Source organism: Macadamia integrifolia, unplaced genomic scaffold (genome assembly GCF_013358625.1).
Source record: "Macadamia integrifolia cultivar HAES 741 unplaced genomic scaffold, SCU_Mint_v3 scaffold1000, whole genome shotgun sequence".
Classification (NCBI taxonomy): domain Eukaryota; kingdom Viridiplantae; phylum Streptophyta; class Magnoliopsida; order Proteales; family Proteaceae; genus Macadamia; species Macadamia integrifolia.
The window spans coordinates 119,416-146,929 of NW_024868050.1; the positions used below are offsets into that span (position 1 = coordinate 119,416).

The window sequence follows — 27,514 nt, forward strand, 5'->3', positions numbered from 1 at the left end:
TAAAACAGTTTGTATCAGCAGATTCAGCACTCATAGACCTGAAGCTTATTGTAGCATTTACTAGATTTTTTTTTTCCAAAGAAGAAAATTTAGTAGGACTTTGAAATTGTAAAAACAATTCTTTCACCTTAGAAGTTAAACCTAGAAATAGTAATACTGGCATACTGCAAAAAACAAATAAAAAAAATATAAATAAATAAATAAAAAATATTAAGCAATTACTTGATTTTAGATGTTGGCTTACTGAAGCGATGGAAGGCAGGGCAATGCAAGATGCCATCTTTTTTCTAAAATGATGGGAGGATGCTGATTTGTGATTGACTGGAAATCTTTTCTGCAGGTAGAGCAAGTTACCCTCAAATCCCAACTTTTGGAAGCCGAGTTAGAGGGAACATCAAGACAATTGAAGGAGGCCACTGCAATGGCAGGGGATGAAACTGCTAAATGCAAGGCTGCAAAGGAAGTAATTAAATCTCTAACGGCGCAGGTAAGAGAGTTTCTTTGTTTTGTTTCATGCTAAAATTTCATATGCTTTATTACTATTTAACGGGTAGTGATTTGGGTGGGCCTGGTTTTTTGATAAACTTGGCGAAAAGATAAAAATACTTGTATTCTAGTGACCATAAGAATCGCTTAATGGGATACTTTATCCTTTCCCTTGGAAGGGGTTTCCATAATAAAAGAAAAATGCTAAGTTCTCCACCTGTGCAACACTGGAGCCTGAATTTGGAATGGTGCATTGGTGTTGAATACGACATTGCAGGATCCAAAGATCAACAGCTGGGTACACCATGGTCCTGTCGAGTCTCGACCAGCTTATATTTTAGTTATCAAAATTAAGGTCATTGCCCAGATGTCATCCCTAGTGATGTTACAATTGTGAATTGTTGTATTAAGATAAAATAAATGAATAATGTCGATTTGGTTCCGTATCACAAGCACCCGATAAGCTCCAAGTACAACAGAATCAAATTATAAATCATGTCTCATGCGTAAAGAAAGGAACCATAAGTGAAGAAGCAAATTCAGGAATAGCATTACTAATGTAAACTAGCTCTATATGACTATGCTCACTCTTCTAGTCGAGGAATTCACTTGATCATTTGCTTTGTCAAGTTTATGTTGATTCTACAAATAGGATGGATAGGCCCTGGGCCTTATTTCTCAGGCTCATTTGAGGAGGTTTCCTGTAGCTTGAACTGAGCACCTTTGATTCCATGAAAATATGTCAACCCAATGAAACAGATAATTCAATGATAGCATAAAGCATTGTTCTTATTTTTTATTTATTTCTTTTTCTTTTGTCACCTTTTTTTTATTTTTTTATTTTTTTTTCTGTTGGCTCTAATTCTATATTTTGTATCCATGAATAAACTTCAACTGTCAGGAAGAAATAGCTTGTTTAACAGCTCAGACTGAGTCAAAATTGAAGAGTGGCCCAACCATGACTGGGCCTAGGGCTTTCAATGGATCAAATTTTATTTGGATCCGATTCAACAACTAAATGGATCAAATCTGGATCTACCCCTGTTTGATCTGATAATGGTACGATCCAAACATCACATATACATAAGTGATATCTTATGTAATAGTTATATTTATTAATTTAATTTCTTAATACATTTACTTTTTTTGGGTGGGTCATAGATACCTTTCAATCACTTTTTCTTTTTGATTTTGTAAAAAATGTATTTTATCTAATGCAATTGTTTTAGAAATTTGGACTAATAATATGTCAATACATAAATAGATAGGATCAGATCGTAGTTGTTAAGGCATCACCTCGGTAGCACCTAGGCATTCAGGCTTTTTCTTGGATCCAAGGCGATAGCACTCCTTGTTGACAATTCATGAGTTTACATTGATTTTTTTTTTTTTCTAATGAGTATGCTTATACTATATCCTATGCATTGTTTGGAGAATCAATAATGAGTATGTTTATATTATATCATACAATACCCCTATGATACGTATCTTAAATTTAGTTGGCCGATACGACAACTGATACCAATAATTTAATCCTTGATCTTTAGCATATCTTAGCACATCTCCGATACGATACGATACCCTCAGATACGTATCTTAAATTTAGCTGACCGATATGGTGGCCGATACCGATACTTTAATCCTTGTTTTTGCCACCCAAGTCCTTACTAACATAACTATATCATATTGCATTGATATGGCTTTTATTTTTCTTTTAAGCATTTTATAAACTCATCATTGTTATATTATTTATTCAAATATTGCACGCCTAGGGCACTTAGGTGAAGCCCAACGGGCCCTTATCGACTAGGCTCCTCTCCAACGCCTTGGTCACCTAGTTGCTGTGACAACTATGGATTATCAAATTGGATACTCAGATCTATCAGAATCATTCTGGTGTTGCTTTCCCTACGGGCCCCTCCAATGTCTTGGGTCACCTAATGTCATGAAAAAAATGGTGGGGTGTGGGATGGGAATGAAAATATCTATAGATGGAAACAAGTGGCAATTTCTGACAGGCCCTTCAGACTTGAGACAAAGACAGAGAACAAATTAATGGATTTGGGTGGAGGAAATACACAAAAAACCCATTTAGTAAAGGGGTCGTGTTTGTGTTGAGGACATGTAGCTCATCCTACATGATTGACTGAACGCTTGACCCTGATAGATCTCTCATAGACTCATAGATCTCAAATGCTTGCCTTGGTACTAACTTTATGACTTTACACATATGGAGATAATAGTGGATAACAAAATAAGTTTCAGCATTGTCCAGAAAGCATTCCATTTAGGCTACTTCTTGCATTCCATAGAATTTCTCTGGCTGTTACTCTCAATTGGGCCATTCTACCAAATGTTTAATGACCTGCATGGCACTCATATTATGTCCATCCCAACATTATATGGAAGGCTGAGATTAAATATGGACCTTAATGATGGAGAGGCCTTAGGGAAGAAGAGAAGAACTAGAATAGTAGGGGGAGAAAGGGGAAACACACATCACAAGCACAACCGAACTAATTTCATTAAAATAAATTCACCTCTTTCAACACTGAGTATATGCAAGTATGTAAAGAGAAAATAATAAAACTCCTATTTAGACTCTAACACTGAAACTGACCCCTACTTCTCTTATGTATCCTATCTCAAAACAAACATGATAAAATAAAAGACATATTATTAGACTAAACTACTACCAGCCCTTGTTGGACCAAAAAACTAGGTTGGACCGTTCTTCTTGGCCCTTGGCTTCTGCAGCCGGTCATACTGGTCCAACCAGGTAAGTGCAGCTATATCTGCATCAACTCTACTCCTCTGAAAAGAACTTGACTCTGTCAAGTTTGGATGAGGTCCAAGAATGCCGTTAGAGTCGATGTGCCTGAGGAGAAAATTACCAGTTGTCCTATTGAGTTTCAGAGGGGGAAGATCCTTTACTGGAAGGAACTTCATCTTAAGGCCACCATGCTGAAAAGAGTATGTATTCTCATATCCACAGTGCTTGGCTTTCTTGTTGAACAACCATCGGCACCCAAAAGAATGTGACAGACTTTCAGAGGGAGAACATCACATTGAAATCAATCAGTCCACCAATGGAATACATGAGCAAACACCTTGTAGGGATTCGGATGAGGCGCAGTTTTCAGACCCAACTTGTGAACATCTTCAGCAACAACGTTGGTGCAACTGCCAGGGTCAATCACCATATTACACAAGCTATCATTGTTTCACACCCTAGTCTAGAATCACATAGAACGGTTGAGGCTCACCATTACTGTCACCATCATTAATCTCATTAGGCTCACGATCACATTTAGTCTCCAGATTTGTTGTTCTTGTTTTTTATTTCTCTTCTGGTGCATAGGGTATAAAATTGTCCTTGTAGATGTATGCTAACAATTGGTTAGGACATTGATTAGCTCTATGCCCGTGCCCCTTATATGAGAAACATTGAATAGCCTCATTTGGAAATACTGAGTTCCTGTTATAACCACGCTGAGGTGAGGAGTGTGGGCGATTAGGCAGTGAGATGACATGTCTAAATCACGTCGATGTGGAGAATACGGCTTGCTAGGTCGTGAAGATGACATAGATGTAGCATTAGGGTCTGTTGATTGACTTTTCCTATGGGGATGACTATGGCTGAATAAAACTAGAACCCCTAGGAAAAGCATCTGTAAATGGCCTCCGATTGCATGGGCATTTTAGACTTTCCTCAACCTGATATGCTATTTATACATCTTCCATTGTAGGCAGTTGGCTAGATGCAAGGGTAGCACTAAGTTGAGGGTGCAACCCATTGCGGAATTGTGCCACCAATACTTCTTCATTCCACTCAAAATTTGAACGAGTGAGCAGATAATAAAATCTAGCAACATACTCTTCAATGGTTAAATTCTCCTGTCTCAACTGTGCAAACCTGAGATGCATGCGTTGCTTGTAATCAGAAGGTAATAATCTCCGGTTCATGACTTCATGCATTTCAGCCCAAGTAATGACTCGACCAATGCCTTGGGTTCGGTCCTATTGCTGTTGCTTAACCCCCCCGACTCGGGCCTTACCTTTCAGTTTAGCTTTTGCAAATAGGATCTTTCGGGCCTCAGTCAACTCGTATCATATGAAGAACGTCTCTAAATTGTGAATCCAGTCAAGGTACAGTTCTGGATCGTTATCTCCATCAAAATCAAAGACATCTAATTTTGTTGCTCTTTTTGCTCCATCATCATTTCGACCAGTTCCATATGGTGGTAGAGGTGGTGGCAATGGTGGTGGTGGTAGTGGTAGTGGTATTAACGGATCTTGTGGAGTGGTGTTAAAAGAATCCTCAGATTGAATGGGAATCTTTCCTTTATCTGCTACCACCAAACAATCAATAGAAACTTTCATGGATTCCATCATTTTCTTAAGGGAAGTGACAATGGTAGTGTGAGCATCAATTTTTGCATCAATTTCTCCCCTGTAGGAGTTCAGCTGTTGAATAACTTCACTATTGGCTACCATGGTGGGGATCAACACAATTACACTTAAATATAATGGCAAGATGGTAAATACAGAAGGTTTAAAGGATAATGGCAGAAGGGTAAATAACTCTTTTTTTTAATTGTTTTTTAGGGATAGTAGAATTGTAAATATTGGAATTCAATTTAAGTCACAAAGGGATATCACTTATGGGGAGGGGTATAATTGGAAGTGAATTGTAAAAAGAAGGATAACTAGGGATAAAAGGAGATTAGAGGGGTAATACTGGAAGTTCAAAGATTTAAAGAAAAAGAGAAACAATAGGAGATTGTGGGTTGGAGGTTTCGATTACCGATCAAAAGGGGGACGCCTCTCTCCTTCTTGAAGTTGGAGATTAACTCCAGTAGGAAGTCGATTGCATCCAGGAGGTGAAGGAGGCAGTCGATGGCATCCAAGCGGTGAAGGATGAAGTCGGAACCAGGTATGTCACCGCCTCTCTCTTCTCGTCTTCTCCTTCTTCTCATCTTCTCTCTTCTTCTTCTATGCTTTCTTCTCTTCTTCCTCTGTTTTTGTCTCTTTGTTGTGCTGTTTTTTTTCCCCCTGGAGGCACCCTAAGACGATGGGAGGGTGTCGCTCGAAGAGGTCAGGGGTGGGGTTGGGTTTCGGTTGGGACGATGGGTAAGAGATTTTTTATTTTTATTTTTTTAGGGAATGGAAGGGAGGGATTTGGGTGTTCTCGGTAGAGTCGAAACAGGGAATGGGGGAGGGAACAGGGAGAGAAAAGGGGTCATGTGGGAGGTGAAAGGGAGTTGTGTTTCAGTAGAGCAAAGGATCCTTCGGCCCTGATACCAAATTGATGGAGAGGCCTTAGGGAAGAAGGGAAGAACTAGAATAGTAGGGGGAGAAAGGGGAAACGCACATCACAAGCACAACCAAACTAATTTCATTCAAATAAATCCATCTCTTTCAACACTGAGTATATGGAAGTATATAAAGAGAAAATAATAAGACTCCTAATTAGACTCTTAACCTTGAAACTGAATCCTACTTCTCGAACGTATCCTATTCCAAAACAAACATAATAAAATAACTAAACTACTACCAGCCCTTATTGGACCAAAAACCTAGGTTAGACCAGTTCTTCTTGGCCCTTGGCTTCCGCAGCTGGTCATGCTGATCCAACCAGGTAAGTGCAACTGTATCTACATCACTTAAGGTTTCCTAGTGACCGATGTGAAGCTATGATACTAAGATTCTTCAACTATTTTCAGCACAACCAAAAAGGTTTCCTGGTAACCAATGTGAAGCTATGATACTGGGGTTCTTAAAGTATTTTCAGCACAACCAACAACAACAACTCAACCTTATTCCAATTGGAAGCTAGAGAGATTAGGGTTAAGATGCAGGAGAAAGAGAGAGGAGAGGAAGGAAGAAGGAGAGAAGTTGAGAAGAGAAAGAGAGAGATGTGGGCAAATCGTAGGGGGGAATTAACTCTTCCCACCTATATTAATTTCAAACTAAAATAGGGAAATTACATAGTCCTCCCTGGGGAGGTAAAAAGGAAAAAATGGAAAATACAACTTTGGACAACATAACATAAAACAGTTCCTAAAGTACCCCTATTACATAAATTTTAGCACCCCCTCTCAAGCTGAGGAATAAATGTCATACATTCCCATTTTACATAAGAGGGTACCAAACTTGTGTGGAATTAGTCCTTTGGCAAAGATGCCTACCAATTGATCACCTGTCTTCACAAAGGGAGTGCAAATGTTGCCGGGGCAATCTTCTCTTTGATGAAATGCCGGTCAACTTCAATGTGCTTTTTTCTATCATGCTGCACTAGGTTATGGGCAATGCATATGGATGCTTTGTTATCACAATAGAGTCATATAGGTCCTTCAGGTGCTGTTTGATAACACTTCTATTCCTGGAGAATGTTTTTTCCACGGAAATGTTCATTTTCGATTCCATGATGTGAGAACAGTCTAGTGGAATAGAAACAACATTTGGTAAAACTATTTCAGAAATGTCCTTAGAACAAGAAAAAAACAGTAACAACATTTGATAGACACTTTGTACAAAATTACTTCTTATCATTAAAGTCAATAATTGGCATGCCATTATTGTCAAATTATCTCAAATAAGAAAGTTTACTTTGTTAATGAGGTAGATTATTTTTGGTTCGTCTCACGTGAGTTCCTATTTATTAGTTTTTTAGACATAAACTGTTAAGAATTCTTTAAAATTCTAGCTTTAGGACTATAGATCATGATTCATATTATTTCATGTTTGGTGATAAGATGGAGGAAATTCAATTCCATCATTATATATTATTTATTTGCATATCAAGTTATTCGATTCTATTCAAACCATAATGTAAGTTTCTTTCATCAATTTGTGCATTTATGATGGTATTAAGATTTTACACCCCTTTTTATCAATTAGTTGAATGTAGTTTGAGCAAGAATCAGGAGGAAAAGATTTGGGCATATCTGTGAATGATTTAAAGGCTATAGTGGATGTGTTTACATGGCCCAGTCTCAATTGTTTCTCTTGTAGACATTGTATTTGATCTCTTTAGGGTATTTCTCATCTGACTGTTCATTTCACAGCCAGTTTCAAGTTTCAAGAGGAATTAAGGATGGGTGAGGTAATGCAAATGGGGCCCAAGATCTCCTTCTCTAACAAGGCCCATAGGATTTTCTGATCCTATCATTGTGTTAGAGTTTGTGTAATATGGGTACTTTAGGAACAAGTTTGTTATATTCTTGTCTCTTATTGTATTTCCTATATTTCCCTTTTACCTCCCTAAAGAGGTATATGTAATTCCTTTCATATTGTTAGAGAAGTAATATATGTGGTAGAGAATGTTTTCTCTATACACAACATTCCACCATTATCTTCTCTTCTTCTTCATCTTCTTCTCCTTCCTCTTCTTCTCTAACCTGCCACTCTCTTGTTCCCCTACTTTCTCTCCATCCTTATATTCTAACTTGGTATCGGAGCACAGGTTTAGGTTTGAGAGTCGTGTTATCTAGTCCTAGTCCCCATTTCCTCTCTTTGGGACCCTAGGTTACAAAAGGGTTCCTAGGAAGACAATACTATGTGAAAAACTCACTTTTTTTTTTCTTTTTTCTTGAGATGACCTTGGATGAAGATCATAGTCAACTAGAGGAGGCCCCATGTGAAGATATTGGAGTTTGAAGATAAAAAAAGGAGTTAGACAGGTTCAAGCCATTTCTGCCAGCCCTGGTTTGGAATGGCTCTCTCTCTCTCATCAAGTTGCTGATAAGGCTGGAATCAGCCCCTTTGTGTCGCCCTAGGACCCTCTTTCAAACCCCTATGGTCTCGGTTCTTGAAGAGAAGAGGTGTTGAGCTACAACTTGTTTTTTAAGGAACCGCCAGCCCTGTTTTCACCTTGTTTTTGCTCTCGAAATTGTGTATGTGATGCTTCCGGCTGATTTGGGTTGGTGAGGTATGTTGTTTGAGTCTCATGTGTTGCATTGAGAAGATGTTATGCCCTGAAGATTGTGTTTTTTGTTGAATCTATTTGAAGTATATGTTCTCTTTTTACTTGCTGGAATTGTTTCTAAGTACTGGGAAAGTTTTTTGTTTTTCGGGTAGAGTGTGTACTCCCCATATTGTGTGTTTTCCCACTTGTTTTCTTACATTATGTCAACAATTAGAGGAAGAAGACAAGGGCCACCTCTAGGGAATGACAGGGATGGATTCAGGTGTGTCTACTGTGAAAAAATTGGGCACACTTGAGATAGGTGTTGGGATCTTTATGGCCATCCCTCTGGTATGAATGATAGCAGGAGAGGGGGAGTTAGAGCACATACTATGATGACTGAGGCTGAACCTATGGGACATCCAAGATGCTGAGAAGGTCATTCCTTCTTGGTCTGAGTTTCAATAAGTCCTTGTAAGGTTTCAATCTCCATCCAAGATTCTTCATCTTGCTTCTAGAGCTCCATTAGGTCTTTTTGTTGAATCTTTTTACATAGTATAGTCTCTATTGGACCTCTTTGCTTTCTAGGGTCACAAAAGAGACTCAAAGAATGAGAAGGAGAAGCCTTGTTCGACTCTTAAACTCCTTGTAACTCTGAGACCAAGTTGGAAGTTAGAGAGATTAGGGTTAAAGATGTAGGAGAAAGAGAGAAGAGAGGAAGGAAGAAGAAGAAGAAGAGAAGTTGAGAGGAGAAAGAGAGAGATGAGGGAAAATCATAGGAGAGCTATTAGCTCTTCCCACCTATATTAAGTTCAAACTAAAATAGGGAAATTACATAGTCCTCCCTAGGGAGGTAAAAAGGAAAAAAAGGAAAATACAACTTAGGACAGCCTAACATAAGATAGTTCCTGAGTACCCTAGTCACATAAACTCTAACAATTCCAACTAAATGGGATTGGTTACATGGATCCTTGCCCTCCAATCAGCTCTATTCGAGTTCATAAACTCTCACTTCTCCTATGGTCATTTTAGGTTTACCTCTGGCTCTTTTAGTTCTTTCAGTTTGAATCAAATCAGTCCTCCATACTGGAGCATACAAAGGCCTCCATTGAACATGGTCATGCCACCTCATATAGCTTTCTTGTAGCTTATCATGTATTGGAGCTACTCCCAAATCACCTCTAATATGATCATTTCTTACTTTATCGTTCCTAATATTGCTATTTATCCATCTTAACATCCTCACCTCTGATACACTAAGTTTATTTATATGATACTTCTTAACTTCCCAACATTCCGCACCATACATCATAACCAGTCATATGATTGTCCTATAAAATTTTCCTTTAAGTTTTAAAAGAATACATCGACACACAACACTCCGTATGCACCTCTCCACTTCATCCATTCTATTTTAATTCGCTATGAAACATCATCCTCTATATCACCTTCTTTATTTATGATTGAGCCCAAATACCTAAAATAATCACTTTGTCGAGTTTCCCTCTCATTAATTTTTACCACCTCATTATTCAGCTTAGTTTAACTAAAGTTACACAGCATATACTCCATCTTTGTTTTACTATCTTAAAACCTTCTTGATTCCAAGGTTGATCTCCATTACTCCAACTTGGCGTTAATCCCTATTTTCGTCTCATCTACCAAAACAATATCATTAGCAAAAAACATGCACCAAGGAAGGTTAAAACATCTATGATAAGTGCAAACAAATAAGGGCTTAAAGCTAATCCTTGATGTTTTTCAGTTGTAATTGGGAATTCATTACCTTGACCCCTCCCCCAATAATTCTTACACTAGTCATAACACCATCATACATATCTTTATTTATGTCCACATATTTACTTGTAACATTTCTTGTCTTTAGTAATTGCCAGAGTAATTCTTAGGGAGTTCCATGAGCTTTTTCCTCGGTAAATAAAGACCATATGGAGATCCTTCTTGCTCTCTAATTCTTTCCATGAGTTTCCTAAGTAAATAGCTTCTATCATGGATGTTATTGGCATAAAACCAAATTATAATTTCTTCATTCCAATGATAACATTGGAAACTTAAAAATATAAGTTTGTTGTCTTCTTTTATACCATTATTTCCTCCTGGTTCCTAAGAATTTCCATTTTCTTTTGTTGGCAATTGTAAGTGATATATGATAACAAATCTTATAATAAGAAACCTCATATACATACAATTTTCAATGGATAGAAAGGGATGTTTGTATAAAAAGGACAGTTTTCTAAGAAGTTATTTGTAAAGGAGTACCAGAATGATGGATGAATATGTATATCCATGTTTTTAACCATTTCTGCAATTAATGTTAACATCTGTACATGATATTTATTTAATTTTAATTTAGGATCAGCTAAGCCAATTAGATTGGATAAACCATAAGATTTCTGCATTATGAACTTTGTATCGTGCACATCACTTTGAGGGCTCCAGAAAGTCACCTAGGAGGAGGAAGAAAAGAACTAAAATAGAGTATTGAATATTGTAAAAACAAATAAATGAAGGGTGATCCAACATATATTTCCATATTAGGCAAAGCAACAAAGCATCCATCATCTTGTGCTTTTGTTGTGTGGGTAACACTGATTCTTTAGTTTCCTTACCATGCCGGCCCTTATCATCTGTCATCTCATAAATAGCACCTGTATATGAAGAAAGAAACTAAGGAGAATAGAACTACATTTTCTGGAAAAACTACTCAGGGTTATAGTTCTTTTACTCTTTCCATTTAACCAGTTATTTTACTCTTTGTTATAGTTCCCATTAGGATATACTGCTCCATTATCACCCAATCTTCTAATGCCAGCATGTGGTTATTCTGGCAGTTGAAGGAAATGGCTGAAAGGGTACCTGAGGGATCTACTGCCAGCAGCAAATTAGGTTCAACTGCCAGGCGGACAGCCAGTATTCCAATTTCTGTTATGAATGAGAGCCATTTAAGCAGCCTGAACTCTCCACAACTGGCGTCTAATGGTCTCTCCATAAATCCTGTCTCATGCAATGGAGCTAATAGCCAAACTAATCCAGCAGAATGGGTGGTACAAGATGAACCAGGCGTGTACTTGACTCTTAACTCTTTGCCAGGGGGTGGTAAAGAACTAAGGCGGGTACGCTTCAGGTATGAGCAGACTACATATATTATGTTTTTTTTCAACTTATATGCAACTTATTGTTCTATCTGTACACAACTTTGTATGAAAGGGTATAGGGCAGGACATATAGTAGAGTGTGTTCAAACTTCAATCTTGGAGCTGATTATATCTGTATCCTTCTAGGAGGTTCAGTTCTTTTGGAATCAGAGCTATTTTAAAGTGGGTCAGATTTTGGTCCAACTTATAATATCGAGATCTGACGAAAATCCTTAATCTGGTGATGATGGACATCTCTTCTAACTTTGTAGAATAGAATGCTATTTTAGTTTAAGAAAAAACAAAAAAAAATTAATAGTCACAACTTAAACTATTTTGTGGTCCAAGATATACATTTATATTATTTCTGATTTTACCATTTATAGTAACTATGACATTTTCTACTTCTAGTAAATCTTGATTTTTACTGTTTCCAGTAAGTTCCTGTTACGAGTTCATTCTAGGAATCCATAATGCACTAAGTAGCTTCTTTTTTCTTGTGAGATTAGGATGGGTTATTAGGAGTTTTTATTAGGATAGTCTAAGTAATTATTATTAGTATTATATATATATATATTGCCTTGGAATTAGATCAAGACAGCCTAGTTATGACCTAAATACAGTGAGATTCAGACTTTTAATTCAGTTTATGGTCGTTTAGATGTTTGAGAGATCGCTTCTCAACTGTTAAGGTTTGATGGTCAAACGCTGACATCATTCATGATGAACAGTCCTTTCTCTCTCCTCTAATTCTCTGCAGTTTTGATTTATTCTGTATTCCTAATTGGGCCATACCTGCAGGCACCTCATTTTCCCTGCATCATTAATGTTATGGAACACATAGATTATGACTAGTGTGCTAGGATAAGGACTATGGCTGGGCCTTTCCTAGTTTTCCTTAATTGTAATCCAGTGCAATCCAAATCCTCTTTATAAATAAGAAAGACCTGTGTCATTGTGGACAAGTCAATTCCATAGATATCAAGGTGTCGCCTAGGCGAGGCAACAAGGTGGCTCAGCCTAGACTGGCGCCTTGGTCACCTAGGCAGGCATCGCCTTGTTGGTGTCACCTTGATTTTTGCCATCCTCCCTCGTATTGGTTACCTTATCACCTTGATAACCTTGGTCAAATCATTCTCTCATTATCATAGGCTGCGTTTGGTAATGTTTCTGTTCTGAGAATGATGGCCTATCCATTATCCTGGGTGTTCTAATGCTTTACTCACATTTCTAATTTTTCTTTGCCTAAACTTCCCTTATCCGACAACCGAAAGAAACTTCCCTTACCCCAAATACATGGTTATGTTCCCCCTTTACTACCTTGTATACTATTTATCAGGCAGAATTTCTTATTCCCCCCTTAGTTATTTCTACATTTAGAAGCATTCTTATTCTCCGCTAAATTATTTCTATATTTAGAAGCAGTCCACTATACCTTCGGTAGACCATTTGTACACAATTAACGCCCTTGAATTTTTTTAGATACCCGGATTATCCCTGAAATTGGATCCTTTCCCACCCTGTCAACAATTTGGCATGAGACACTGCTTCTGAAGCCATGAAACCACCAGCAGAGAGAGAGAGATCAATTCCCTCCTTTACTCCAATCTAGCTGACTTGATTGTGATTATCTGCTTTCATGATGAAATCTACGTTGTTGCCAGTCTAATTTTTATTTCAGGGATTTTGTGGTTGCTGCTTGACTGAACCACCTGAGCCCTCTCCCTTGATTCTCAAACAAAGCCACTGGTGGGTGGTGCCAGCCCCAAAGATGAAATTGGCTTCCTAGCTCTTCTTCCTTATGGTTGTGCTTGTTGAATACCCTGCAAGCATGATGCAGCAGCCATAGCTACTGCCACTGCATCTCCTGGACCTGGCTAGGGTTTTCAATCCTCTTCTGGTAGTTCAATGGTGCATCAACCCCATCACTATTTCATTCCTTTTTCTTCCCCCTTTTTTTGTGATTGTATGAACTATAACAAGGAGAAACATTTTTTTGCTTTACTGGTGGTTCGAGCTTTACTGGTGTTTCAACGAACTATATTTAGAAGATTCATTTTTCTCTTGGTAGTTGAACAAACTGCAACAAAGAAGCCAACAAGTAGGTGGGATTATTGCTCATGGATATAGGTGTAGGCTAGGCAGAATAATAAATTCTCCCATTTATTACCACTTTTTCCTTACACCAAGAATACCCTCGTCTATTATTCCTACAATACTGAGAATACCCTTACATGTTGAAGAAAAGAATGCCCTTCAATGCTATCTTATAAGACCAATAGGACAATACCACCCTTATCCATAGGTAATACCAAGTATAACTAATCCAGTTGAAATCCAGCTTGTGACCGGATTGCAGGAATGGAATAAAACCAGATTTCAAGACAAAACCAATAACAGAATAAAGATAAGTTTGAAAAAGTCTGGTCAAAGATCTGTTTCAGATAGATGAATGATCCTGTAAATTTGAATCAGAATTTGATGGCCAGATTATCAATTATGAAGAAATCCTGTTGGTACTAGGATTCTAGTTCGGAAAACCAGAATAGTGGAATTTTATGGCAGGATTTAAAGATATAAACCAGAGTTCAGGTAGGCAATAACAGTGATTTAAGTGATGATGAAATCCAGAGTAGCAATCAAAAGAATAGAGCAGAATTTCAGAAACTAACCTTGTAATCAATGCAGAAGAAGAGAAGAGAAGCGAAGAGAATAGTAAAAGATAACAATTGATAAGAGCAGATCAGGATAAGTAGAAAGAAATCATGTCTGGGATAACAATCCTGTATCCAAGCTCAACAGCTCCAAAAATCTCTTGAAAAAAATAACTCACTCTTTACTCAAATCATTTTTGATTGATGAGGGGGGTGTAATACTGTTGTAATAATGGGTTTTAGGGATGCTTTAGAGTCCAAATGGGCCCTTAAGTCCTCTAGGGTTTTATTGGTCTTTGTAATATCCTAGAACATTCTCTTTATCATTATAAATAAAGAAGGGCTAGTCTCTATGACACAAGCTCAATTCCCCAAATCAACATGGTATCAGAGCTAAAATCATCTTTGGGATTCTAATCCTAATGCCTTGAAAAAAAGGAAACCTAAATTCTTTGTTCCCTCTCTCTCCTCTATCAAAACCTAGCCTCCGTCGCTCCACTCACACTTCTCGCCCACCGCCAGCGCTAGCGCCAACGCCAATGCCTTCCACTGCCGATAGCACTAGTGCCTCTCACCACCGCCGTGGCCGACACCAGCACCTTCCACCGCCAATGCTTCTCACCTTTCTTCTTTCCCTCAGTGGTTGAATGTGATCTTTCTCCCCAAGGGTTGATGACTTTTTTTTTTTAAAAGATCTGCACTAGGAATATGTTCTCTTGTTGTTGAAGATTCTAGTGCTATCTTAAGGACGTTATCTGAGACCCATGTCTTGATTAGAAACCATGTCTGACATATCTACGACATCTGCTAGATCTGAAGGGAATGCTCATCTACACTTCCCTTAATTCCTTTTTAGCTCCATTGAACTTGATGCTGATGGGGCCTCATACATGCTTCGTGGCTATTGGTGCCCATGGCTATTCTGGCTATATTGCTAGGACTACACAAAATTCTATTGTTGCTGATCAAACTCAAGCCCAATGGGAGATGGAAACTATCTCGTTATGTTATATCTTATCAATTCCATGGATCCTTGCTCAGGGATACCTCTTTATGGATATTGCTGCAAAGGTCTGGAAAACTACCAAGGATACCTACTCTTAGGTTGGAAATGATGCCCAATGCTACGAGTCAAGGAAAAGGATTCATGACACGAAACAGAAGCAACTGTCCAAACATTACTCTACTCTACCAGGTATATAGCAAGAGTTAAATTTTTATGAAGCAATTGTTCTTACATGTGAAACTGATATTGTTATTATTGTAAGAAGGAAGATAAAATTCATATATATGTGTTTCTTGCAGGACTCAATGTTGAGTTTGATCAAACGCAAGCCCATATTTTGAGTAGGGCTCCCTTCCCATCTCTAGAATAGGCTTATGCCTTGGTTCAATTTGAGGAAATGCTTTCCCCTATTACAGGATCACTCCGCTCTTTACTCTGGATCAGGGAACCAACCTAGTGATGCCCCTCCTTGGCCCACTGAGAAGGAGCTTGTAAAGTGTGACTATCGTGGGAAGGAACGTCAGCATTGCTGAAAATTACTCGGTAAACCAGCCAATACTCATGGTCATGGATAGGGACGTTCCAATGTTGCTGCCAATCAGGCTTCTGATGACACTCCCACGGAATGTTCTGTCTCTCAGAAAGTGTTACATATCTTAAATTTAGCTGACCGATATGGTGTAGATACTAATACTTTAATCCTTAATCTTTAGCATATCTCCGATACAATTCAATATCCGCCGATACGTATCTTAAATTTAGCTAACCGATACTATGATTGATACCGATACTTTAAACTTTGGTTATAGACTCTGCGCCATCTGATGACCAAACTTGACACTACTTCCTCCTCTGTGGCTTCAGCTACTTCCATGTCAGCTTCCTCTGATCCTGATCCTACACACTCAGGTATTCTATTTGGAGGCCATTGTGCGTCAATTGAGTCTCCTTCTTGGATTATTAACTTAGGTGCCACTGACTATATGACTAGTTCTCCTAAACATTTTGATGCTTACTCTTCTCTATCAGGTAACCAAAAATTGTGTTGTTGATGGTTCTCTCCCTTTTGTTTCTGGAAAGAGTTCCATCACACTTAGTCCATTGTTATCCCTGTCATCTGTATTGCATGTTCCCAAATTTTCTACTAACCTTCTTTTAATAGTATTACGAGGGATCTTAATTGAAAAGTAATGTTCTTTCCTACTCATTGTCTCTCTCAGAACCTGGTAACAGAACATACTTCTTAAAAAAAAAAGGGAGTGTAAGATTGGCAGTGGTAAAGTGGGAGGTGGATCGTACGTGCTGGATCGGTCTCTCACAGTTTTGGTTACTCAGACCTCTATTCTGGATTCTGCTGCTTCCACTTTGACTGAATTGTATTGTGGCATTGTTGTTTGGGTCACCCTTCTTTTGGCATTTTAGCCAAGTTAATTTCTGCTTTATTAGACAATGTAATCCAAACAATTTCTTTTATGATGCTTGTGTATTTTCCAAGCAAACTAGATTTGTTTACTTTATTTCCGATAATAGAAATTTATGCCTCCCAAAGTGTTTGGGTGTGTGTTCTTTGCAAGGAATCACCAACAACGTGGAAAGTTTGATCCTTGTGGGATTCAATGTATCCTTATTGGCTACTCTCCTACTCATGGTTTAAAGTATCTCCGATACCGATACGATACCCTCCGATACGTATCTTAAATTTAGTCGATCGATACGATACACACCAATACGATACATGGAATTTTTAAAATCCTTTTGTATCGATATATATCCTACAATACATACCGATATGCACTGATACACACTGATATGATACGATACGCACTAATACTCTATGGAAAATATAAAATTGAGGTGAAATGTACGTTTCGGTATGTATCGGTACGTGTTGATGAGATCGGTATGCGTTGATCGGTACGTATCGATGAGTATCTATATGTATCGGTGAGTATCGATATGTATCTATCGGTGCATATCGGTGAGTATCGATATGTACCGATACAGTGCGCTACGGTCATATAATGGTCAAGATGGGTAATTTTTCAGAAAATCACGATTTTTTGAGGGGTTTTTGTTCCAAAGTTGCTGCCAGCCATATTTTTCTCAAACTAAAGTGGAAATCAAGGTTGGGAACAAGGATTTTACATTTATAGGACAACTACAAACCTTGAATTCTTAGTGCGATACCCTCAATTTATTATTTATGATTAATACATGCTATTAATAGCTTTTTTTAACAAATTTTTTATGCAAAAGTGTTTAAAAAAGTGTTTTTTATCCATTTATATAGGTATCTTTAGCGTATCTCTCATACGATACGATACCCTCCGATACGTATCTTAATTTTGGCTGACCAATACGGCGACTGATACCGATACTTTAATCCTTGCAGTCCTACTAAGAAGGGGTATCGTTGTTGCTATCCTCCCACGATACGTCAGTACACTACCGTGGATGCTGTGTTCCATGAATCAAAGGCTTCTCATCCGTCCTTTGCATCTCTTTAGGGGAAGTCCTGTTTATTGGAAGATGTGTCTGATGTGCCTTTGATTGTGCCTATGCCTGTTCCTTTGGAAGTGGATGACATGGTTCTTGAAGACGGAATAACCATCCATGAACAACAACAGTCGATTCCTATCCAGAGGGAGCCAGCCAAGCCTCTCCAAGTTATGTTTGCTAGAAGCATGTTCACCCTACCACCAATGCCCCCAACCAGTCGTATTCTTCAGATCCAAATCCTATTATTGGTATGTCTTCTTCTTATGATCCAACTCTTGATTTGCCAATAGTTGTTCATAAACCTTAAAGGGAATGTACTAAACATCCCATCTCTAGTGTTGTTTCATATGATCGTCTTTCTCCTTCCTTCAAATCTTTTGTTTCCTCTTTGTCATCTGTTTTTGTTCATAATAATGGTAGGAAGCTCTACTTGATCCAAAGTGGAAAGGAGCAACGAATGAAGAAATGATAGCCCTTGGGAAGAATAGTACATGGGACCTTGTCCATCTGCCTCTGGGAAAAGAACTGTTGGATGAAAATGGATCTTCGTGAAACAAGCTACTGGATTTGTGGATAGGTATAAGGCAAGGCTGATTGCAAGATGATTTACTCAGACATATAGGATTGACTATCAGGAGACCTTTGCTCCAGTGGCTAAGATAAACACTATTTGAGGCATCATTTCATGTGTTAATCATATTAAGACTTACAACAACTCGATATGAAGAATTCCTTTCTATATGGAGAACTGGAGGACGAAGTATATATCGGTGTCCCTAATGTATTTACCTCTCAGCAAACTTAAGGCAACGTGGGCAAACTGAAACTAGCTTGATATATGTTGAAGCAGTCTCCATGAGTCTAATTTGGTTGATTCCACTGGACAATGATTGCTATAGATTACAAACAGAGTAATGCTGATCACACTTTGTTAATCAAGAAGCCGAGGGACCATATCACTATCCTTATCATTTATGTGGATGATATAGTGATTACTGGCAGACACACAAGAGATAGCACATTTGAAATCTTATTTGGGAACTGAGTTCGAGATCAAGGACTTGGGAAAGCTGAGATATTTTTTTTGTATTGAGGTAACCTATTTGTTGAGATGACTATAATTAATTTTTTATTCTTACCTTGGTTAAGTTTTATTATTTACTATAAACTGTAGTAAATCTTGTAGATAGGGACGCTTAGTCAGCATTACCCTCTTCCTTTATTTGATTTATTGTAATCTTCTTATAAATAAGAAAGACCTCTGTCATTACTGATAAGTGAAATCATTCTCTAAATCTCTGATTCTCAACTTGGTGTCAAAGCCAAGTACCCCTAAAAGTTCCTTTTCCTTTTTTTGGTTTTCTTCTCTATCCCGTTCGATGCAAACCTAACCCTAATTCACCGCGCCTACATCCGTTGCCACTGCAACTCCCTGCACCTTGCCGCTGCTTGTGCCTCCTCGCGCCCCCGTTGCTGCCTATGCCTTGCCGTTGCCTACCACCACTGCTGTGCCTCTCACCACTGCCACTGCACCTGCCTGCACCTTCGCCTAAACCTGTTTGTGCCTACTCCTATTGCTACCGTGCTTTCTTTCCACGTGTGCTTTCTCTCTCTCTTTTAAGCTATGACTATTATAAGTAATGATGCCAAGGCTGTTGTGGTACCTACTGAGGCCCTTGATAGACGCCGTTCAACTACTCAGACCACTCTTCATCCTAGACCCATCAAATTTAATGGTCAGAACTACATCGCATGGTCTCGTGCTTGTCTTACTATTCATGGGAACAACTTCTCTGGTCTTCTCACTGGAGACACTCCTCAACTGACTGATCTTGCCACCGCTAACATCTGGTTAGCCAATGATGCAATTATTATATCCTTTCTGATAAATTCTATGGACCCTACTATTAGTCCAAGCTTTGTCTTATTCAACTCTGTTAAAGATCTCTGGGATGCAGTGAGGCGAACCTATTCTCAGGGAGGGAACTATGCCCAAATCTATAAGATTCATCGTACTGTTCATTCCACCACTCAAAAAGGGTTGTCTTCTCTTTGCGTATAATTCCACCTTATGCAGCCTCTGGCAACAGCTGGATTTCTACCATCCAATCTCTATGGTTTGCCCTACTGATGCTGGTCACTTCAGACGGAGCGTGAAATGGAACAGTATACGACTTTCTGACAGCCCCAAATATGATCAGATCAGAGATGGATCCAGCCCAATCAGCATCTGAGTAGCCTTCTATCCTCAAATGATTGTTCCTGGTATACAAAAGTCTTTTTCCCGGAGAGGACTTCAAGTATCTAAGGATACAGTACACAACATCTAAGTGCCCACTCTTGGGCGCATGCATAAACTGGCTTACTAAGCTAACTGCATAAGTGATGTCCGGGCGAGTCAGGGACAGATAAATCAGCTTCCTTACTAGTCTTTGGTATTTTCCTGTATCAACAAGAGAGGAAGCACATTCTTCTCCTAACTTGTGATCCTGCTCAATAGGAGAACTTGCCGGTTTACATCCCAACATCTATGTTTCCTTCGACAAGTCTAACATAAACTTCCTTTAGAAAATATTGATACCCTTTCCTGACCTTGACACTTCAGTTCCCAATAAGTACTTTAAGTGTCCTAAATCCTTGATCTCAAATTGTTTGGCCAAACATGCTTTTAGCCTAGCTATTTCATCATGGTCATCTCCAGTCACCATGATATCATCAATATAAACAATCAATGTTGTGATGGTACCATTACCTCGTTGGGTAAATAATGTGTGGTCTATTTGACTCTGGGAATTTTTATTCTTCAGAATGGCTTGCCAGAACCTCTCAAACCAAGCTTGTGGAGATTGTTTGAGACCTTAAAATGCCTTATTCAGGAGACACACCTTGCCATTAGTTGTTGGAAACTTGAAGCCATGAGGGGATTTTACATATACACTTCCTCCTCTAAGTCTTCATGAAGAAAGGCATTTTTCACATCTAACTGATATAAGGGTCAATCTCTGTTTGCTATCACTGTTAAAAGAACTCTTATTGAGTAATATTTTGCCACAGGAGCAAAGGTCTCCTGATAATCAATTACATACACCTAATTGGACCCTTTGGCCACCAATCTTGCTTTATACCTCTCAACAGTACCATCTGATCAGTACTTGATTATATAGACCCACCTGCATCCAACTGGAATTCTCCCCCTTAGGAGGTCAACCATTTTCTAAGTGCAAATCTTCTCAAGTGCCATCATATCTCAGACGTGGCTTGTTTCCACTTGGGGTCTGACATAGCCTCAGTAATAGTTTTGGGGATGGAAGCAGAAGAAAGAGAACTGTAAAAGCAACACATGTAGGAGAGAGAGCATCATATGAAACAAACTGGGCTATAGGATTAGTGCAAGCTTTCTTACCCTTACGAACAGAAATATGAAGGTCTAATTTAGAGTAAGAAGAGGGAATGTTACCTGACTGAGGAAGGGGAAGTTCAGGATGTGGATCCAAAGAGGACACTTGGCAGGTCTTCTTGGTCCTTCTTGTGTATACAATATCAAGTGCCTTCTCCGTACAAGGTCTGCCAATATCAATAGTATCCACAGTGTCAACATCATCCATCTCTTTATGTCTCTCAATATCAAAGGAAAAAGGGTATGAGGTAAAGGAGTAAGAAACGGAATGACATCAATAGCCTTTTCACTTGCATTTGCATTCTCCCCCCTAAAGAGGATGTTGAGGATACGTAAAGAAAGGAACAGACTTAAGAAATGTGACATCTTTGGAAAGAAGAAGCTTGCGAGAAAAAGGGTGGTAACACTTGTAGCCTTTGGTAGTGGAAGAATAACCGAGAAGAGGCATTTGAGAGCCTTGGGATCAAGTTTAGGGCTAGAGGATTTGTTAACATACACATAACGCACACAACCAAACACCCTAGGAGGAAGAGAAAAGTTGAAGATTGAGGAGACGAGTGAGAACAAGGGTTTTAGGACCCAAGGATTTTCGTAGGCATGCAGCGGTTGATGAGAAAATCAGCAATAAAAATGGCCTCAGACGAAAAATTTTTAGGAACATGCATGCCAAAGAGAAGACTCCTACCGACTTCTAACAAATGGCTATTTTTCCTCTCAGTTACCATTTTGTTAGGGCATATCAATACAAGTAAGTTGATGGATAGTACCATTGTTAGTAAAAAAAAGTTTTGGGGACCACTGTACATGTACTCCCCCCCCCTTTTATCAGACCGGACTATTTTGATCTTGGTTTCAAACTGGGTATAGACCATTTTCTAAAAAAAATTTAAGGCATCATAAACATCAATCTTCTATTTCATAAGAATAGTCTAAGTACAATGAGAAAAATCATCAACAAATGAAGCAAAATAAAGATGGCCAAACAAGGAGGTAGTAGGACAAGGTCCCCAAACATCAGTATGCACAATGTGAAAAAGAACAATAGATCTATTACCATAATAAGGATAAGAAAAACGATTATGTTTAGCAAAGGTACATAGTTCACAATGAAATACATGAGAAGAAGAAAAAGATGTAAACAAATGAAGTAGTTGTGTCCTCATAACAACAAAAGAGGGTTGTCACAAGCACTAATGCCAAAGCATCACAAAGTCTACAAAACTAGTATGACTACGGCCACATGCATAGGATTGTGGTGTAGTAAAAAAAGGAAAATGTGGCTCAAGATGATATAGGCCGCTCTCCTCACGTCCACTGCCAATAATCCTCTTCATCACCAAATCCTAAAAAAGGCAATGAGAGAAAAAATGTGATACAATAATTCAAGGTTTTAGTTTAAAGTGCTCACAGACAATAGAGTCAAGGTAAGATTAGGAACATGAAGAACAGAATCGAGTAAAATAGAAGAGGTAATGGGGATGCTACCTTTATCAGAAACAGAGGAGAGGGTACCATCAACCACTCAGACCTTACCTTACAAAAATAAATAGAGTAGGAATCATAATAATGGGATGTACTAGTCGTGTGGTCAGTGACACCGGAGTCAATGACCCACGACGGAGCTGTGGAAGGAGCAGAGGTGATGACATGCATAATGGAAGCTGAGGCATCCTGTGAGGTAGATTGGCTATCAAACTGAGACATAAACCGGCGAAGCACTGTAATATCATCCCTAGAAAAGGACCTGGTATCTGCCTATGAGAGTCCTCTAGTGTCAGTCTCTATCATAGTAGCATGGGCTGTAGCCCCTCCTCTGCAGTCACGTGTGCAAGTAGATCCACCACATGTACTAGGACAGCCATTAAGAATCCAGCACCTCTCTCGAATGTGTCCAGATTCCCCACAATGATCACACTACCGTCTGTCATCTCCACGGGATGGCCCTTGCCTCGGCTGCCCCCACACCTCTCTGTGGGCAGTGGAAGAAAGAGCAAAGCACTCAAGTGAAGGTGTAGAGTCCATAGCACCTCTCACGGTCTCCTCAGTCAGGAGGTAGCTACATGCAAAATTATCCTCTGCAGTGAGTGAGGCCGTGCGGTGAGCATCGATGGCTAAGGTGGCCTTGGGCGCGTGCCCAGATGGTCTCGGCCATCCGATGCTCACCGCACGGCCGCACTCATTGCAGAGGATAATCACTCGTAGCTACACCTCATCAAGGGATGGAAGAGGTGACTGGCCCAAAATATGTATCCTGATTTCTCATAATCTAAATTCAGACCACTTAGAAGAATCAAAACACGCTCTTTTCAAGATATCTATATACCTTGGCTTCATCATCAGGATAGGACAACTAAAGATCTCGGTAATGATCATACTCCTCCCAAAGTCCTATAACAGTATTGTAATAGTAAAAAATGGACTTGTTCCCCTGCTTCATGGAGAGGGCCTACTGAAGGAGCTGGTAGACCTTCACAGAGTCACCTACTGTGTCATAGGTCTTAGAGACACTATCCCAAATATCCTTAGCAATCTCATTCCTGATAAACCTCTTGCCTATCTTAGGTTCCGTGAGATCAAACATGATGGAAAAATGCTCTTAGAAACAACCCAAATGGGGATCCAAACCAAGGGGGAACACAAGCACCAAAAAATCTGCTTCTTAGGACCCAAAGAAAAATTACAGCAAGCTAGTAAACCTCGAAATCTTGAAAGAACATCAATAAAACTCACTTCTAACCATGAAACTTCATCCCAATAGCATAAACAAACATGATAGAGTCTACATCCATCATAAGCGACCAAATCACATAGTGCTAGCCATTACAACCCAAACAACTCACAGAGACTGAAAAAATCGATACCTGACAGCAAGGGGAAGAATGAGTTATGCTCCTACAACTCTCCTAGGTACAACCCAAGCTTTTGATGGATCAAAAGAGGAGCCATGGGTGACTCTTTCCAGCCCAGCCACAGACTCAATCAAGATTTGAAAAGAGATAATGAGAGATTGACTCTCATGCTAGCGGTAAAGCTGGGAATGCCTTATAGTCTCTGTGTGAGCTTCAAACAGCCCTTGTAGACCTTCAATAGCTCTCCAAGCACCTTCAACTTGCTTCTAGAACACCATCAAGTCTTCTTTTTGAATATTTGGGAACCCTAGAAAGCAAAAGGGGTCTAATAGAGACTCAAAGAATGAGTAGGAGGAACCTTGGTTGACTCTTAAACCCCTTTAAACTTTAATAACAAGTTAGAAGTTAGGATATTAGGGTTAGAGAGGAGGAAGATGAAGAGAATAAAGGTAGGAAGAAGAGGGAGAGGAAGAGTGCAAAATGTGAGTGAGCTGATTGCTCTCCTCAACTATATTGGCCTTAAGATAATTTCTTGGGGAAATTACATAATGCCCCCCTATGGGTGTAAAAGATGAAAAATAAAAATGAAAAATACAACTTAAAAGACATTTCCTAAAGTACCTCTATGACATAAACTCCAACATAAAGACCTTTTTGGAATTCCTAAATTTATTCATAATAAGACTTCTAATCACTCATGTACTAAAGGTATATGTTATAAGTGTACTATAACTATAAAACTACCTCAGTCTGTTTTTTTATAATACCAATATTACCACTTTTTATATTTTTAACAAAAAGGTAAATGCCATGCACTTCTCTTGCATGTGCTCTAAACTAGTATTCAGAAATTGGATATGGAAAACTCAGCTATATAAAATAAGCATATTCTAGTCACCTGTGTGGAATATTTTAATGCAGTAATTCCTATTTAGATAGTCTCATTGTGCCAATCTGAAATTTAATTTTCTCATATACTTGGGATGCCATCTACAGTCGGAAACATTTCACCGAGAAACAAGCGGAGAAGTGGTGGGTTGAAAATAGGGTAAATGTACACCAGCGGCATGACATCCGAAGTACAGAGAAATGAGAGCAGGCCCACCATCAGTGCCTCTACAAGAAAACATTGGCAACCAGGTTGACTGACACCATGATATAAAAGATCTTTCAGTCTACCTGGAATTGTAGATCCTTTACTTCTTCCATCTTGTTCTCTCATATGTGGAGTGAGCCACACTTGAAAAATCCCTAGACCAGTGGGCAGCATGTCGGTTGTGACGTAAGAAAGCATGCAAGGTAAGACGAACTTATGGTAAAGATGTGGACAATTTGTACCTGGCTGCTATATTGAGTTTGCTTTTGTGTTTCTCATTCCAAGTCCACAAGGCTCCATGCATTTCCAGCTGAGGCAATTTCCCACTGCATCTCCTCTTCAATAATCTTTTCAGTTAGATTTTATCCTTTTGTAAGAATAACTTGTTTGAAGAAAACGGAATTAATTGTTCTACTCATTGTTAAGAGGATTTTCTTGGGTTATTGCTAATGGAAGGCAGTTGAGTGGGAATCCAGTGTGGCTAGAAAGACAGCTATTTTTAGCTCACTAATCTAATTTTTCATGGAAACTGTCTTTTGATGGAACAACAGAATTTGTACTTACTCTCAAGTATCAAGAATCATTCGGTTAGGCTTCCATCAAAGTATCATGGCCAGGATTGTTCTAAGCCTAATGGTTACCCTGATCGGAGATGGAATGTAAGGTACTATATAGTCCATTTCTAAAATGCAGTATGACGTTAAAAAGTGGCCATTAACTAGTATATTTCATTTATATTTTTTTCTTGGTGTCTTGTTTACCTACTCTTCTTATTGTGCTGTATGAGCAGATTGGGGATCATTTGGGCAATCCCTAGTATTTAAGGACGAGGGTCTGAGCTATTAATTTCACTGGAACAACTTGAAAAATGACTTGCAGACATGGCACAAGGGGAGCAACTGAAGAGTTGTGTTCTTGTCCAGAAGAAGTTAATCCATTAAGTAGCACAACTGGAATTAGTTAAAGGCTCTCACTGAAATGTGACCAGGTGCCCTTTTTATTTATTTATTTTTTCCTCCTTTTTTTCAATTAGAGGAAAGCAGGTTGTTTGTCTGTTCTATATCTGCTGTGGGTTTCAAAGGAAATATTCCAACATTTTTTTTTTCCTTTTTTAAATGGAATATTCAAACAATGAGGACTTGCTCACTCTGTCCAATTTGTTGTCTTTTTATTACTCACTCAGATCTGGGGCATTAGTATTCCAGTTAGTAACTAGGGCCCTTGAAAAGTCTCCTGGCCAACAAAATAAAGATAATAGGACTACATCAAATAATGTTTTTTACTTAAAGCTTGACCCATTGAACCTTCCAGTCTTAATAGTCACTCACTCACTTGCAGGTCTCAGTATTGGGGCTAAAGATGGACTCCATTCTAGTAGGGTCTCTAAATAAACAGGAGATGCAGTTATATACAAAAAAGGTTTATTATTCATTCATACATTCAATCTTATTCCAAACTCCAAATATATGGTTTCCATGGGTGGCACAAAAATCTTCCATGAGGCATAAGGGATGGTCTTGAAATTTTATTGATAGATAGGCCCTAAGGTTCTTGTTAACATGCTAAGTTTCATCCTAAATGGAATCAGCAAAAGAAAAAACTGCTAAATCAAAGCAAAACATGGAAGGTAAATGCTAAGGCCAAGCGCTTCTTTAACTACATAGCCAAGGTTTGCAGTTTAAAACAGAATCGAATGCCAAGAACATGTCCATTTCTAAGAGATTATTTCCTTTCCATATAAGTCTCAGCTCTATGGCGAGTACCTCGTAGATGAAAAAGATTGTTAACTTTTATATTCGTTGGGAAAAGAAGAAAAATGTTTTTCTGGACAAGATCTCTTGATGACACATCTAATATCTAAGAAATGGTTTGGATTAGCCAGTGTGGAATTTATGATTCAAATGACTTCCATCACTTGGAAGAAGTTTTTCCAATCTAGCAAGAGAGAGAAATGTGTTAGATAGATTCTCGTTGATTTTGACAGAATCCATAGGTAGGATCAACATTAATCCACTTCTCCAATCCCTTCGTGGGAATTACTCAAGCGACAGTCTCCAGAAAAAAGAGCTTAAATTTTGGGTAATTTAAGTTTTTAGTTTTGGATGTAATTTGAGTTTTTCAGAAGAATCACCACCAATATGAGCAAGGGGACAAGCAAATACACAATGCTATTCAATGTAGTAGAGCCTCTTTTCCTTAAGGTCTTGTGGTGGAAGATAGATTTATCAGGAAAATATTTGGAGGCAAGAACTTTCACCCAAAGTTCTCTTCATTGAGCAGTCTCCAACCTATTTTTCAAGAGCATGGCCTTATTTTGGGGGTTTCAGATGTTCTCAGCCAAGTCCACCACGTGATTTTGAGAAGCATACTTTTGCCAGCTGATCAAAAGTGTCTTTTTGATTGCAGATTGTCACCATTCCAAAATCTCAAGTATACGGAGTCAAGTTTTTCTACATGTGATTTGTG

General features: G+C 38.7%; 1 protein-coding gene across 4 annotated transcripts; it reads left to right on the forward strand.

Annotated features, from left to right (window-relative positions):
• The first annotated feature begins 343 nt into the window (after window positions 1-343).
• LOC122062339 (PH, RCC1 and FYVE domains-containing protein 1-like) lies at window positions 344-26,153 on the forward strand. Of its 4 annotated transcripts, XR_006134923.1 has the most exons (6): window positions 344-487; window positions 11,245-11,537; window positions 15,243-15,396; window positions 24,949-25,251; window positions 25,600-25,712; window positions 25,839-26,153. XR_006134923.1 is itself a non-coding variant. In XM_042625922.1 (4 exons), the coding sequence occupies exons 1-4, from the start codon at window positions 422-424 to the stop codon at window positions 24,991-24,993; spliced, it is 558 nt and encodes a 185-aa protein (XP_042481856.1). In that variant the 5' UTR covers window positions 344-421; the 3' UTR covers window positions 24,994-25,596. The 4 variants fall into 4 exon arrangements, 3 of the variants coding, with proteins under 3 accessions (XP_042481856.1, XP_042481857.1, XP_042481858.1); XM_042625922.1 differs by lacking the exons at window positions 25,600-25,712; window positions 25,839-26,153 and having other exon boundaries at window positions 24,949-25,596; XM_042625923.1 differs by lacking the exons at window positions 24,949-25,251; window positions 25,600-25,712; window positions 25,839-26,153 and adding an exon at window positions 15,507-15,663.
• The last annotated feature ends 1,361 nt before the right edge of the window (window positions 26,154-27,514 follow it).